General features: G+C 39.8%; 2 protein-coding genes across 9 annotated transcripts in view; one reads left to right on the plus strand and one right to left on the minus strand.

Annotated features, from left to right (window-relative positions):
- Nucleotides 1-6762, minus strand: part of ANKRD27 (ankyrin repeat domain 27) — a 71319-nt gene extending 64557 nt beyond the window's left edge. For 2 of the 8 annotated variants that reach the window (XM_073307842.1, XM_073307834.1), the window contains exons 1-2: nt 1912-2003; nt 1034-1102 (exon numbers count right to left, since the gene is read on the minus strand). In XM_073307842.1, coding sequence (XP_073163943.1) covers nt 1034-1058 — 25 coding nt within the window. In that variant the 5' untranslated portion in view covers nt 1059-1102; nt 1912-2003. Of the gene's footprint in view, nt 1-1033; nt 1875-1911; nt 2004-2294; nt 2415-6486 lie in introns of those variants that run through there. The other 6 variants (XM_073307838.1, XM_073307841.1, XM_073307837.1 and 3 more) reach the window with 6 other exon arrangements.
- On the plus strand, nt 6714-10306 carry RGS9BP (regulator of G protein signaling 9 binding protein). Its single transcript, XM_073307843.1, has one exon. The coding sequence runs from the start codon at nt 7411-7413 to the stop codon at nt 8122-8124; it is 714 nt and encodes a 237-aa protein (XP_073163944.1). The 5' UTR covers nt 6714-7410; the 3' UTR covers nt 8125-10306.
- The last annotated feature ends 2981 nt before the right edge of the window (nt 10307-13287 follow it).

Genomic DNA, 13287 nt, shown 5'->3' on the forward strand with positions numbered 1-13287 from the left:
TTATTTCTATATGTACAGCATACAACAGGTCACTTATTGCTCCAGGTACTCTTTCAAGAGCCTTTAGATTTGAATTCTGCTATCCCAATGTATCTGCCCTCTTTCTCCCCCATCAAACATTTTCTTCATTACATGCAGTTGCAGTTTTAACATATTGTGTTTTAATAAAATGCTAGATATTCTCTCATACTTTCACACTGTTCATATTAGTGAGCTGTGAAATATTCCCCCTCTGCATTTCTTGGTTGTATGCCATGCTGGCAGAAGGGCAATGCCTCTTTCCTTGAGGCTCCCTTGGGTCCAGGAAGTGCATGTAACAGAAAGATGTGAGTTTCCAAAACAGATAGTGTAACTGGAGGCTAAGAGGCAGCTACACGATGCATCAGATGTAGCCTTATGATCCTATACCAGACTGAGAGCTCCCCCTATTCTAGGAAGAGTTAGTAGTGCAGCCTATAGCGAAGGCTGCCTGATACTTTGCATTGCAAGACCCCCTTTTCAGTTGCTTATAACTTTGCCAAAGGATAACCACTCAGGCTGAATTTTTCAATACTGGGTATCTGCCTTGGGCTGAACTCCTTCAAAAAGCTTCAGCTAAAATAGTTCAGCTGTTCCCAAAAATTAGATTAGGGAAACGATTCTTTTTTTTTTTTTAAATGGCCTACAGCTGTTCCATGGAAAAGTTTAGCAGCTCCATGGTTCAGACCACAGACTTGAAAACTGGTGTAGAATTGGAGGTCAGCTCTTGCATCAGGGATGTGCCTTTTGCCCAGAAAAAAATTACCCAAAGGCTAATAGCCTGGCCAGTCTCAGTTCATACATATTCAGCAGAAAATTATTAGAGTTGGGCAGCTAAATTCTCTGAAGACTTTGCCTGCACTGAGCATGCTTCAACAGCTCACCAGGATTTTCCCTGCAATTGCTTCTCCCATTACTACAGGCTAGGGCCCTGGAACAGAGCAGAGACATGTTCTCTCCTGTGCTCTCAAGGCTCCCCCGGCTGGCACCCAGGAGACAAAGAAAAGGAAGCCACCTGACTCAAATGCCACCTGGTGCATTCCCAGAGTACTATCAATCCTGTGCACTGAATGAGGCAGGGGTCCTGTGGGAAAAAAAGTAGTATGAGATCATGTAATTAGAAATGATAACATAATGCATATACAGGAGTAGTCTGAATTAAGGTTACATATGCAATCTTAATTCAGGTATTTCCTAAATTTGTAGTGCTTAACTTTGCAACCTTAACATTCATTTAATGTAGTTTTTGGTGTGTTATTTACAATTAAGATAGGATCATTATAGTTTACCTGGGCTAGAACCCGCTTCTCTGATCTTGAGAAGTCTTACTCATGTAAATAATTCAAATGTCTGATCTTAAAGATGGAGTTACTCATGGGAGTAATGTTTGCCAAGACTATCATGTGGGGTTTTGCATGGACAGGATTAAAGGAGAAGAGATTCACATATATGGCTCAATCCAGAGAGTCAGATTTAAATTTATCCCAGCAGCAGCAATATTAAGATACGTACAAAACTAAAAAAGTTATCCTGATTTTAGCTCTCATATAAAAACGGTTTCTTGTCTAAAGATTCAAACTAAAAAAGTTACACGGATCTCAGCAGGAAACTAATTTGTGTCTATATTCTAAGATCATGTATTTCCCAATGTACGCTATTTTAACATTTGGCATGCCAGGAACTATTCTCATTCATAAATAGCTGAACTGTTTAATCATATGCTACTGCTAAACGATATTTCACAAGCTACAGAAAAACTCCAAGAGCATTAATATGTTAAGTCAAGAAGCTAGAACACAGGGTTTAAGTTTCCTATACCACAAAGGCTGGGAAAGAGAAAATAAAAATTGGGAACACAAAGTGTCCTTCAGTCAGTCACAGTTTTTACTTAACTATTTTTTCAGAAAGGTTACGGAAAAAGTTCAACTTCCTTTCTACCATAGATCCATGGAACAGAGTTTCAGATTTCTATCTGGAAGAGAAGACTGAAAAAAAGCTTTAGTTGTCCCTTTAACCATGTGAAAAAGCTGATCAGAAACACAAGAGGGAGGTGTGCATGAGAAACCACACTATCTCCAACCATCATATCCCAACTCATGGGCAAAATACAGAATTTAATTTATGAATATAGATAAGCTTAGATAAATGTGCTGTTTGTAATCCACTGCCTGGACCTAAAAAGAACATAATACAAATCCAAGACAGACCAGAGTGATTTAAAATCATTTTGATTTGACAGATGGTCACAGGAAGAGAGTTCAGTGTGGTGATCTTACTTCAGTTCCCAGCACATCAGATTACACATCACAAATAACTAGCTCTAAACCGCTTAGTGGCAGCAGTATAGACTCGTTTGCCATCGGTCAAGCAGACTTCTGAGCATGGTTCAGTGTGATCTAGAGCACCAACAAAATGAAATGACAAAGATGAACAAATCCACATTCAAAAATAAAAACCAGTTAAAACACTTCTGTAATTAAGATAGCAGATGTATACTGTGCCTTAATAAAGGAGTACAAAACCCACAACATACCTTGGACTTCAGAATAGAATTTATCCTCTGCATGACACCCCCAAACAATATCATCATGGTTGAGAATTTAAACTTTGAATATCTTATCACATTAACAGTTTCCACAATTATAACTCAGTCCCTTTGAGCTTGAACAGTGTTATATTGCTGCACAGGGGGTTAAATACTTGCAACATGGCCAAATGACAGTTGCTCTAGGAGCCACAATTCTAAATTTCCTTCCCCTCAGTATCTCCTTCCTCCCTTTAGCCCAGTTTCTGTGGGTTGGAGTCCTCAGCTATTAAGTGATATTTTGGTATTTGATTTTAAAGAAAAAAAAATAAAGGAAAAGGATGAGTTAATACATTGAAATATTTATTACAACATGTGGAGATCAAGAGATTTGAATGTGTCTGTACGGAATTCAGTACATAAAATGTAATGTGGAAGAAAAAGGTGGAACGGACTGCCTGTGCAGTTTTTTTTTTTTTTAACCAGAAACTGGGAAAGACATTTTTTCTCATTAAAGGGAAAGTTTTTAAAAGTTTTCATTTGAGTTCTCTGAGACATGGTAATCATGGAGTCCTATGACAACCTTTTGGATTCACTTATCAGAGCAGTACTGCACTTCAATACTAGTGTTTCTACCATTTTTTCACTAAGACAAACAGTTCCACCACAGTTCATTTTTACTCACTAAAACATTTAGTGACATTTCAGGCAATACTGGCCTTTTAAAGCTACATAATACAATGTGTACCAGAATAACTAACCTGTACACTTGTCACTGCAGTAGCTTCAGACTTGGCTGCTACTTTGCTTTGTGATAAACAAAATCAAGAATATTTTCATGCCACTGTTCAAAACACTTGCACAGTAGTTACAGCCGAGACAGGTGGAGAACTAATCAAAATATGTTCTTGGTTGTTATTTGAAGGAAACTGGTCTAATATTAGCACAGGTCTGAATAATGGCTGAGGCTTTTTGAGTTGTGTACCAATTTTTTTTTCTATTTTCAAAGTTTTCAAGCTATATCTAGATGAAAAACAAAAAACACAACCCCTCCTCTGAAAAAACCCACCCTTATATTGTCCCAAATGTTAGATGATGGTACTCAACTTTTGAGTTTACACCAAATGTTGGTACATCTGAGCCAAGGTTTGTTATATATCATATAAAACAGAATTAACAAAGGTTTTCAATGATTCAATAATTTAATCATCATAGGACAGGGGGGCACCCATTGATAAACTAAGGGTATGGGATTTAGCAAGTAATTCTCTATAATGTCTTTCAAGAACTACATTTTCCAAACACATTTGCAAGAGTACTCTGCCCTAAAAAAAAAAAAAGTATCAATATTTGTCTTTGGATTTTAAGAATTTTCTACCTGTCATTTGACAATTCCTATAACAAAACTGTGGCTGAATCTGCAGTAGAGGTACCATCTGCGATGTGGTATTGGAAAACATGTTCACCAACTTAAGCAGGTATTCCAGAGAAGAATGCTGTTCTTATTCTTCCATGTAATAATACATGTAAAGATCTGTGGTCAAGAAGTATCTGACTACAGGTATTATCTATTGCTGCCTCTAGGTGTAAATAATTAGTCAGAAGCTCCTAAAACATTATGTTTCCTCTTGACAAAGACAATACTTCAACCAGTTAACTTGCCTGAAACTAGATGGGAGACTTTCTAATTTAAAGGTCTGATGCACTGAAATAAGTAACTTATTATTACTGAAGTGCATCAGACTTTTACATGTAACCCTTTCAATAAGTATAAAGGGATGCATAATTTGGATAGTCATAAGCTTATCACCATCAAGTCACATAAGACTTTGGATCCAGAGCTAGGGCTTATCCTTTTTCCTGACTAGGACCATTATGCAATTACAAATCTTTGCTTACACGTTGAAGGGAGCTGTAGCTCACGAAAGCTTATGCTCAAATAAATTGGTTAGTCTCTAAGGTGCCACAAGTACCCCTTTTCTTTTTGCGAATACAGACTAACACGGCTGTTAATCTGAAACCTGCTTACACATAGTTCAAGTTCACCTAGCGTCATTGCATTCCCATGCAAGATCCCACATACTTTGGCTCAACCTTCCTAGGTTAGCATTGCCTTGAAATGGGGAGGCAGCTACTTAATTGATCTTGGGCCTTCCATGACAAATTTCAAGAAAGTTTCTGAAGCTAGATACCACTTAGAACATATGGTATTTTTTGTTCCACTATGGTGGTATGTGTTACATTCTCATATCCCCATAAAGAATGAAAAAAGAGAAAATGTATCTATTTCAAGTCACTTAATTCAGCAAGCCATCTGGCTGTTCCTTAAACCAGGGGTGAATGAGGTGTGGAGACTGTGGCAATTAAGTTTTCTGGCACTCCTCGTTGATAAATATGTACTCTATGTTGCAAAACAGCATAAGTTACTGTACAGTGTAGTGGTCAGTACTCACTGTTACCATTTAAGTGAGTCTAGAGCACCCATTACCAAAGTATATAGCTACCAAGAAAATTTTAAAATTATAATATAATCAGCACAGTATGAAATATTCACTACTCACCACTAAAAACTATTAAATTAGTATTTCTACAATATATTTTCAAAGCAGTCAATTCACAATATTTTACTAATTTGTAACAAGTGTTCAAGTTTGTCACATTAACTTACTGCTAATTTGCATATACAGTTATAAAAAGCCCAAGCACAAATCCTCTCTTGACTCAACATCTATACTTGCTACAAAGCTTCCTAAACAGTTCACACTCACTTAAGTGAGCTCAAAGAGAGAAACACAACCTTTTACTCTACATACTGTATCAGAAGCTTTGGAAGGAAGCAAAATGTGTTGATACGAACCAACGAGTCTGAGTCACCTTCTGCGTTCTTTTAAAAAAAAAATCTAAGATAGTATTATGATTAAAGCTGCGGAAAAGTATCAGTTCTCCTAGCCTGATAGAAACAGTATTTACTCATGGAAAAAAAAGTTTGTACTGTCTGAGAAATAATCAGCAACAACTATTAACGCAAGTGGGACCACAAGAAAAACCAATAACCCTGTGTTTAACTCAAAGACCCTTAACCCCGTGTTTACGCTGCATGCAGTTTAATCCCAACATAATGTAATGTTTCCCCCCCAAATTAATTCAAAAATATATTTGGAGCTCTTTCCCCACCCCATGGGACAATCAGAAATGTGACTTAATTAGCCCTCTGGAAGTCTCCAGTTTGGACAGAAACCTATAGTTTGGATCGGATATCAACAACAGAGTTGCAGTGTCAACATTTAAGACGGTGAACGTTGCTATACCGGAGAAACAATTACAACAATCCCATCCAGAGTCCAGCACTGTGTTGAGGGTGGAAAAAGAATTTGCATACTTCCCTTCTGAAACACGTTCACTCTCTGAAAACACACACTCTCTTTGCAACGGTGTCTCCCTTGAAGCGTATAAAAATGAAGCCAACCGAAGCTCTGTGTACAAGCCCCACATGCCTGCATTACGCTGTAACTTAACTCCCACAGAGAAGCAACAGCACTGCCAGGACCCAGAGATCTGGAACAAAACATACTTCCCGCTCCCCCTCCATCCCATCTCTTACGCTGGGGTAGCAGAGGAGGATGGAAGGTGGTTTTCGAAGCTTGAGTTCACAGGCCTTGGTAGGAAGACAATTTAAAATGAAAACCATGTGACAGCGGCAAACCCTGTTTTCAGTCACCCCCACTATTAAGGATGAGCTGGGGGCACCGCAAGGACAGCTACAGCCCCCGAAAGTGCTACCCTCTACCACAGGAAACGTCTCGGTCAGTGCTGACAAGGCCAGGAGAAGGGGCCCCACTTGCCCAGCAGCCCCCAAAGTCATACACTCCCTCCGGGGGGGGGGGAAGTCCCCCCAGCCCGATTTAGAAAATAGGGAGTCAACAGACACCAGAAAATTTACTTACTTACAAAGGTAACATTGTCTCACTTCCTCCCCAGACACAGAGCACCACTAGCGGTCCAGCCCAGCTCCCCCATTAACTGCTGTGCATTTCAACCAAGCCCTACCAGGATCCGAGCGGGCGGCGCACCACAGCACCCCAGCTACGCCAAGCCAATGAGCCCCGGCTTCTCCCGCGACGGAGGTAGCGTCCACTCAATCAGCAGCCTGCGAAGGCGGAGCCTAGGCACGCCGAGGAGCAGGGCGGCTGTATTTCGCTGGAAAGAGAAACCGCGGCGCTACTTCCTGCTCGGCACCACGTGACTCCTCCAGGTGCTCCAGCTGTGCAGTATTTAATGTCAACAGCTGAGGCGCCAGGTTGGTATTGGGCAGGCGAGTTTCCAGGCGCTACAGACCGGCCTCTGGTCATCTGGCACACATGGTGGCAGCACTCGGGCTTTAATTAAAGGCTGTCTTGTTTTTAGCTCTGTTTTTAATTCATTCCTGCCGATTCGGCTTGGTGCATTTAAAAACAACGTGCATCTGATTTTCTCGTACTGGAGCCGCCTGCAGGAAACCGCAGCTGTTCTCCATCTCGGTGTATCTGGAGTAGGGACTGGGGCAGTCCTCCCTCGGATGCTGAATACTGTGCGCAAAGCGATGCCACTCACTCCCCAAACTCCTCTCCCGCTTGCATGGACCGTAGGAGGATTTGGAGCCGTGTGAGCGGTCGGAAGGGGCTAGATCTAAGTATTTGCATGCGGGATCCGAGCTCCGCGATTACCATGCGTGTTGGTGACATCTGGCGCTGGCAGCTCCCTGGATCCAATAGAGGGTAATCTGAACTGAGCCGCGGGAGGTAGACCAGCGGGGACACCAGTTCACCCAGCGAGCAGCCCGCCAGTTGGAGCCCGCTGGCTGGGGCACTGGTCTGCAGCCTGCCTGAGCCATGGTGAAGGAGGAATGCAAAGCGCTGCTCGATGCGCTCAGCAAGGTGACTGCTTGCTATCGGCACATGGTGCTGACCATTGGGGGCACCTCGGACTCGCAGAACCTGCGGGAGGAGCTCAAGAAGACTCGGCAGAAAGCCCAGGAGCTGGCGGTGGCTAACAGGAACAAGCTCACCGCCGTCTTGAAGGACAAGACGGTGAGTAAGGAGGATAAGACTGAATTCGAGAGGCTCTGGGTGATCTTCTCCACTTGCATGGAGATCCTGGAGATTGACATGAAGAGAGCCCTGGAGCTGGGCCAGGAGTTCCCCCTAAACGTTCCCAAAAAGCACCTGATCCAGACGGGCATGAGCGGGGGAACCTCTGGGGTGGCCACCAGGGCTATGAGCGTCCAGAACATGAAATACGAGGCTGAACACAACATAGATGTAGTGGATTTGAAAGACCTGGAGAACGAGATCAACCAAGTAGGAGAGATGATGTACGAGATGGAGATGAAGGTGAATGTCCCCCAATGGACAGTAGAGGCTAAGCAGGACCCTGGGGCTGAACTCAAATCCACCATTAGCGTGGGCGCCTCCTCCATTGGCATGATCTCCGTGGAGGAAAACAAATCCTTCTGCGATATCAGCAAAGTTCTAGCTGGGATCATTTTCTCCGCGGTGCTCATTATCGCTATTGTCTTGGCGGTGTGTGTGGTAAAACTCTCATAGGCTGGCTTAGTGTTTCTGCAAGACAGAACCACTTTCTCTCTCACAAGTATTTCATGCAGTATGGACCGCTTCAGGATGGGTCACTTGGAAGAGCTGACAATTTAATATCTTGCGTATAAAATAAATCTGTATGGCATACAATCTGATCATGCGTGGAGCATCTGGATGTATGTGGTTTTGGTTTGTTTGAAAGCTCTAAAGGTACGGATCAGCCTACAATATAGGATGACTTTTTGCTGGTTTTGTAATGGTTAACTGTGTGCAAAGTATCAGGGTATTATCACTACAGGCTATAGCAGGGATTTGTCTGCTATTAATAGATGACTGTTCTCAGTAGCCTGAAATTATTCTTTAATAGGCTCTGATGTTCATTGCTGGTCCATGTTTACAAAGTAGTTGAGAATTGCACAGGATTTGGGGTCTAAGGTGGATGTCTGTGGCAAAACTAATGGACACGTGTGTGAGTTTTCCTCTCAAACACAGGATATTCTGTCCAGAAGAAAAAATAGAAAATCCCAGTAAGAAGATTAAACAACCTCTATTTTATCTTAATTCTTGGAGAGTGTGCAACATTTGATACCAAATGCACTGTTTGTACAGTCCCTAATTGCACTTTTTGGCAGGGTACACATTAATAATCACTAAAGGCAATAAAAATCTTCAAAGTAGATGGAGAGTATCTTCTGTAGAACAGCTTTCACAGAGAGATATTAACAGGCTCCATCCCTCCCTTTTATACATCTCCTTTTATTTTCCCCAGCAGAAAAGCTAATTCTTGCTACTTGTCCAAATTCTTCTTTCCATGCAAGTGGTTGGACTTCACATCAGCTGCAAAATTAAATATTTATCCAAAATTAGAAGTAGTAATTTCTAAAACGGGTTGTGGCAAACTAACAAAATCATGTAAAGTGAAAACCGATGCTCTAGCTTGTCTGCCTCAGGTTCTGTAGCACAAATAGAGGTCTAATCTCATGTTGACCTCTTACTGTTAATGAGATCTATATCTGCAGGAATCCAGAGGAAACTAGAACTGCAGGGCTCAATCCTGTTGTTTTTATTTGCCTGATTAGTCCAATTGAAATGACTGGAAATGCAAAATTGGGCCTATAGTTGATATCTTTAATCGGATGCCTGTGCAGTTTTGTAAGAACAGAGCATAAAGCCTAACTTTGACATTTTGTTCTTGTTTGATTGTTTGCATGTAGACAGTTTAAACTCTTTTCCCTCCCCCAATAAAACTGTGAGTACTGACACAACACTGACTTTGAAGAGAATTTCTGTGATCTCTTGCATAAAAATGCATGTATTCATTTTTTAAATATACAAATTATGTACATCTGTTCTGATTAAAGTAGACTTGCTCCTATGCACACAGATTCTTGAGGAGGTATACAATGTCAGGGGCATAGATTGTACTGTTCAGGCAAATATAAAGACAAGGCACTGCTTTATAGGGTGATAAATTAGTGACTCCTCTGAATTGAGCATAAAGGACGCATTACTAAAATTCACCATGAAATTTGTTGACAAGAAGTTACTGGGCATATGCAGTATTAGTGTGTATGCGTGTTTTAAACAAAATCATGTTAGCTTTCTTAATAAAACAGTTTTGTGATTCAAAAGATGGCAAACATATTTAAAATATTATTATTAACCATGTTTATTACAGTTATGCCTAAGGGCCAATCAAGAGTGACTCCCCCATTATATATAGGTACCATACAAACACAGAGCAGTAGACGGTTCCTGCCCTGAAAAGCTTACAATCTAAATAGACAAGATTGGAGGAAGATGCTCTTCTGAGGTGAAGAGACTGAGGGAGGAGTGGGGAGCAGGAAGGTTGGAGCAAACAGCCAAGCAACACAGGAGAGATAAAGCATGGTCAAAACTGTAGAAAGTTCTCCAATGGACCAAAAATCCCTGCTTTGGTTGCTTCTGCCCTTATTGACTGGAGTTTCTGGTTGGCTACTCCACAGTTTTCTCCTCGTGCCCCCAGAGTTTACCCTTTAAAAGTGAAGACGAGTAAAGTTAGATTTTTGGAGCGCAAATAAAAGCTCTTGTATGTCATATTTCAACCTATACATTGTTGTAGCCACGTCGGTCCTAGGATATCAGAGAGACAAGGCAGGTGAGTTAATATAGTTTATTGGTTTCAGAGTAGCAGCCATGTTAGTCTGTATTTGCAAAAAGAAAAGGAGTACTTGTGGCACCTTAGAGACTAACAAATTTATTTGAGCATAAGCTTTCGTGAGCTACAGCAGTGTATAAAGCCTCACGAAAGCTTACGCTCAAATAAATTTGTTAGTCTCTAAGGTGCCACAAGTACTCCTTTTCTTTTTATAGTTTATTGGACCAACTTCTGTTGGTGAGAGAGAGAAGCTGACACAGAGCTCTTCAGTCTGGGAAGTATCCTCAGAGTATCACAGCTAAATATAAGGTGGAACAGAATGTTTAACACATATTTCAAGAGACCATTCATGTTTAAGTGGTCAGTTAACACTAAGTGGAAACACTAATCCATGCTACTACAGTCTGAATTTAAGGCCATATATTGATCTTCCTCAGCATGTGGAATTCTCATAGATGCTAATGTGAATTTTGCATATGGTCCAGCCCAGGCTAAGTCTTTATGTGTTGTGAGGATTCATAGCAAGGCTGTAGATTTTTAACCAATACAGTTCACTTATTTTACTGGGGTAATATCGTATGTGATTATTAATCTGACTGCTTAATGGTCACAAACAGATTATTTTGAGAAGAGAGAGAAAGTTTGTATTTTTGGTGCTATTGTTCCAGTCTGCCTAGATGGAGACTTGCTGAAACTGCTGTGCATTGACTTACAAGTGAAGGACTCCTTCACAACTATAAGGGCTTGACAACTTTTCTAAAAATACACACGCACACAAAAAATTGCAGGAAAACCTTAATACTATAGATTTGGATTGCTACCACCAATCACTAGATATTCATGTTCACTGTTTGCACTCTCCCATCATTCAGTTTACAAGGAACTGAATAAGAGCTAGGACCTTATCCTGTTTTCCTTGCACACCTTTTACTCCTATTGTGCTCAATTAACTTTGGTAGGAGTTTTGGTTGTCCAAGGAATGCAGTTTTGGTATCCGGTGGATAATAAATGATTAATTGTCTTGAAGTCCTGAACTGTGTAGACTGTCTGTATTCAGTTAGTTGTATAAGTGTTTTAACAGTAAACGATTTGACATTTTCAAAAATGAGCCTCAGGTTAATGAGTTGTAAATCTGTAGTGTATACAAGACACATGCACTCAGCTACTCAAATCTTTATTTCTGTGAGTAGCCCTTATTCATGTAAGTAGCTCCTCTTACTTCAGTGTGATTACTCCCATAAATAAGCCTTTGCAGGACTGGACCCCTTATCATTCCAAAAAATTAAACTTTTCTATCTCAGCGTAAACTGCAGATTTACACATCATTAACTTGTCCATGTCTCAACAACATCAGTATTGTCAATTGAGCATACATTAAGGTATGTGATATTAAAAGATAATCAGAAGTCTGAGAGCAGGATTGGCACCACCTAATTGGCTAATACCCTACCATTAATCTCCTAAAAATACCTAGTACAACTGTATGTACAACGTGACATAGTTCAGGGAAACTTACATGCATAAAATCCAAATGGTAATAAACAAAAACCCTTTGTGCAAGTCTGCATCAAGGAGCAGATCCTAGTCTCATCAAATAATCCAAAATTTTGCCTTAGATTTAAATGGGAGCAAGAGCATTCCCCCAACCAAGTAAATATTTTGCACTTTGATTCTTACTGCTATTAGAAAGCTTTTTGTGTCATGTTAGAATATCTTATTATAAATAGAAACTTTACAAATAAGAATATGGGGAGAATGTTATAACATCCCAATGAGCAACCTGAAAGACATTAACTAGCAATTACAATTTATTTATCCATCGAATACCTTTTTAAAAAAGCTGAATTAAACAATGAAATTTGGTTTCTTGTGAAACAAATTAATCCTTTTGTTCTGAAAATTCTGTTCAGTTTACAGATTTTCATGCTAGGAATGAACTTTATAATTGCAGTTTGAAGGGATTGAGAAGAATATTTTTGCAAATAACAATTATTAAAATCAAGCTTTATAATATTGTACATGTTCAATGTGTGACAAAAATAAAAATATTTTGACTATGATGCTAACCTGGGACCAAAATGTTATTCTGTGTATTCAGCAAGAAATTAAGCAATGTGCATTTTTTTCATACTATCAGATTTTATTTCAAAATAATTGTCTTATCAATATTGCATAGCCATTTTAATATGAGTCTGTGAAATATTAAAATCTTAGAGTTGAATGAACTTGCATCATTCCATCCTGTACATGGTGGAATGACATTTTCTATACTTGCAGTAAAACTTGCTAATGTCACTATTATTTCTTCCATTTAAAATAAAGTATGTTCTGTTAACTAACTGGTTCACTTGCAGCAGTAATTAAATAAAAAAAAACTTTAAAAATATGTCTATTGACAATTAGCTCAATAAACCAGATGATTCTATTTAATTCTAAATCATCTGACTGATATACCAAACTCTCAGATACAAACACCATAATTCTACATTCCTATTAAAGAAAAAACAAGTACCTTCTGACTACTATTCCAAAATTAGGAGCCTAAATACCTTTGTGGATCTGGGCCCTGGTCCCTAACCCCATTAGTACAGCATTGTCTCCTGCAGTACATTATATACTAATACTTTGCCCACTCTAGTTTCATTGATTTCAATGGAAGTAAGGAGCCTAAATACCATTAGAGTCTGCACCTCGGTGATATAATAAATCTTTTCTATCTCTAATGTCTGGGACCCAAATTCTGTGGTCTTGAGTCAAGCAAAGGTCCTATTGACTACAATAGAAGTTTTGCTCGATTGAAGGACCACAAAATATGGGCCATTGGCTCTCATAATAACAGTGGAAGCTAACCTGTTTCTGTGAAATGTTGCAATTGTTAAACTTGACAAAATTAATTCTGGAATCGTTCCCCATCCATAAAGTTAAGCGCATGGGTAAGTCTGCAGGATCTGGGCCTTAGTTCATAAACTACCTGAACACCAGACTAATTGGTAATGCTCATGTTCTAAACTGACAGCACAATGTGAATCTCATGG

The sequence above is a fragment of the Lepidochelys kempii genome, chromosome 12 (assembly GCF_965140265.1).
Source record: "Lepidochelys kempii isolate rLepKem1 chromosome 12, rLepKem1.hap2, whole genome shotgun sequence".
NCBI lineage: Eukaryota > Metazoa > Chordata > Testudines > Cheloniidae > Lepidochelys > Lepidochelys kempii.

Excerpts from the sequence above, each read along its gene's own strand:
- RGS9BP (XM_073307843.1), top strand. The coding sequence starts at position 7,411 with ATGGTGAAGGAGGAATGCAAAGCGCTGCTCGATGCGCTCAGCAAGGTG.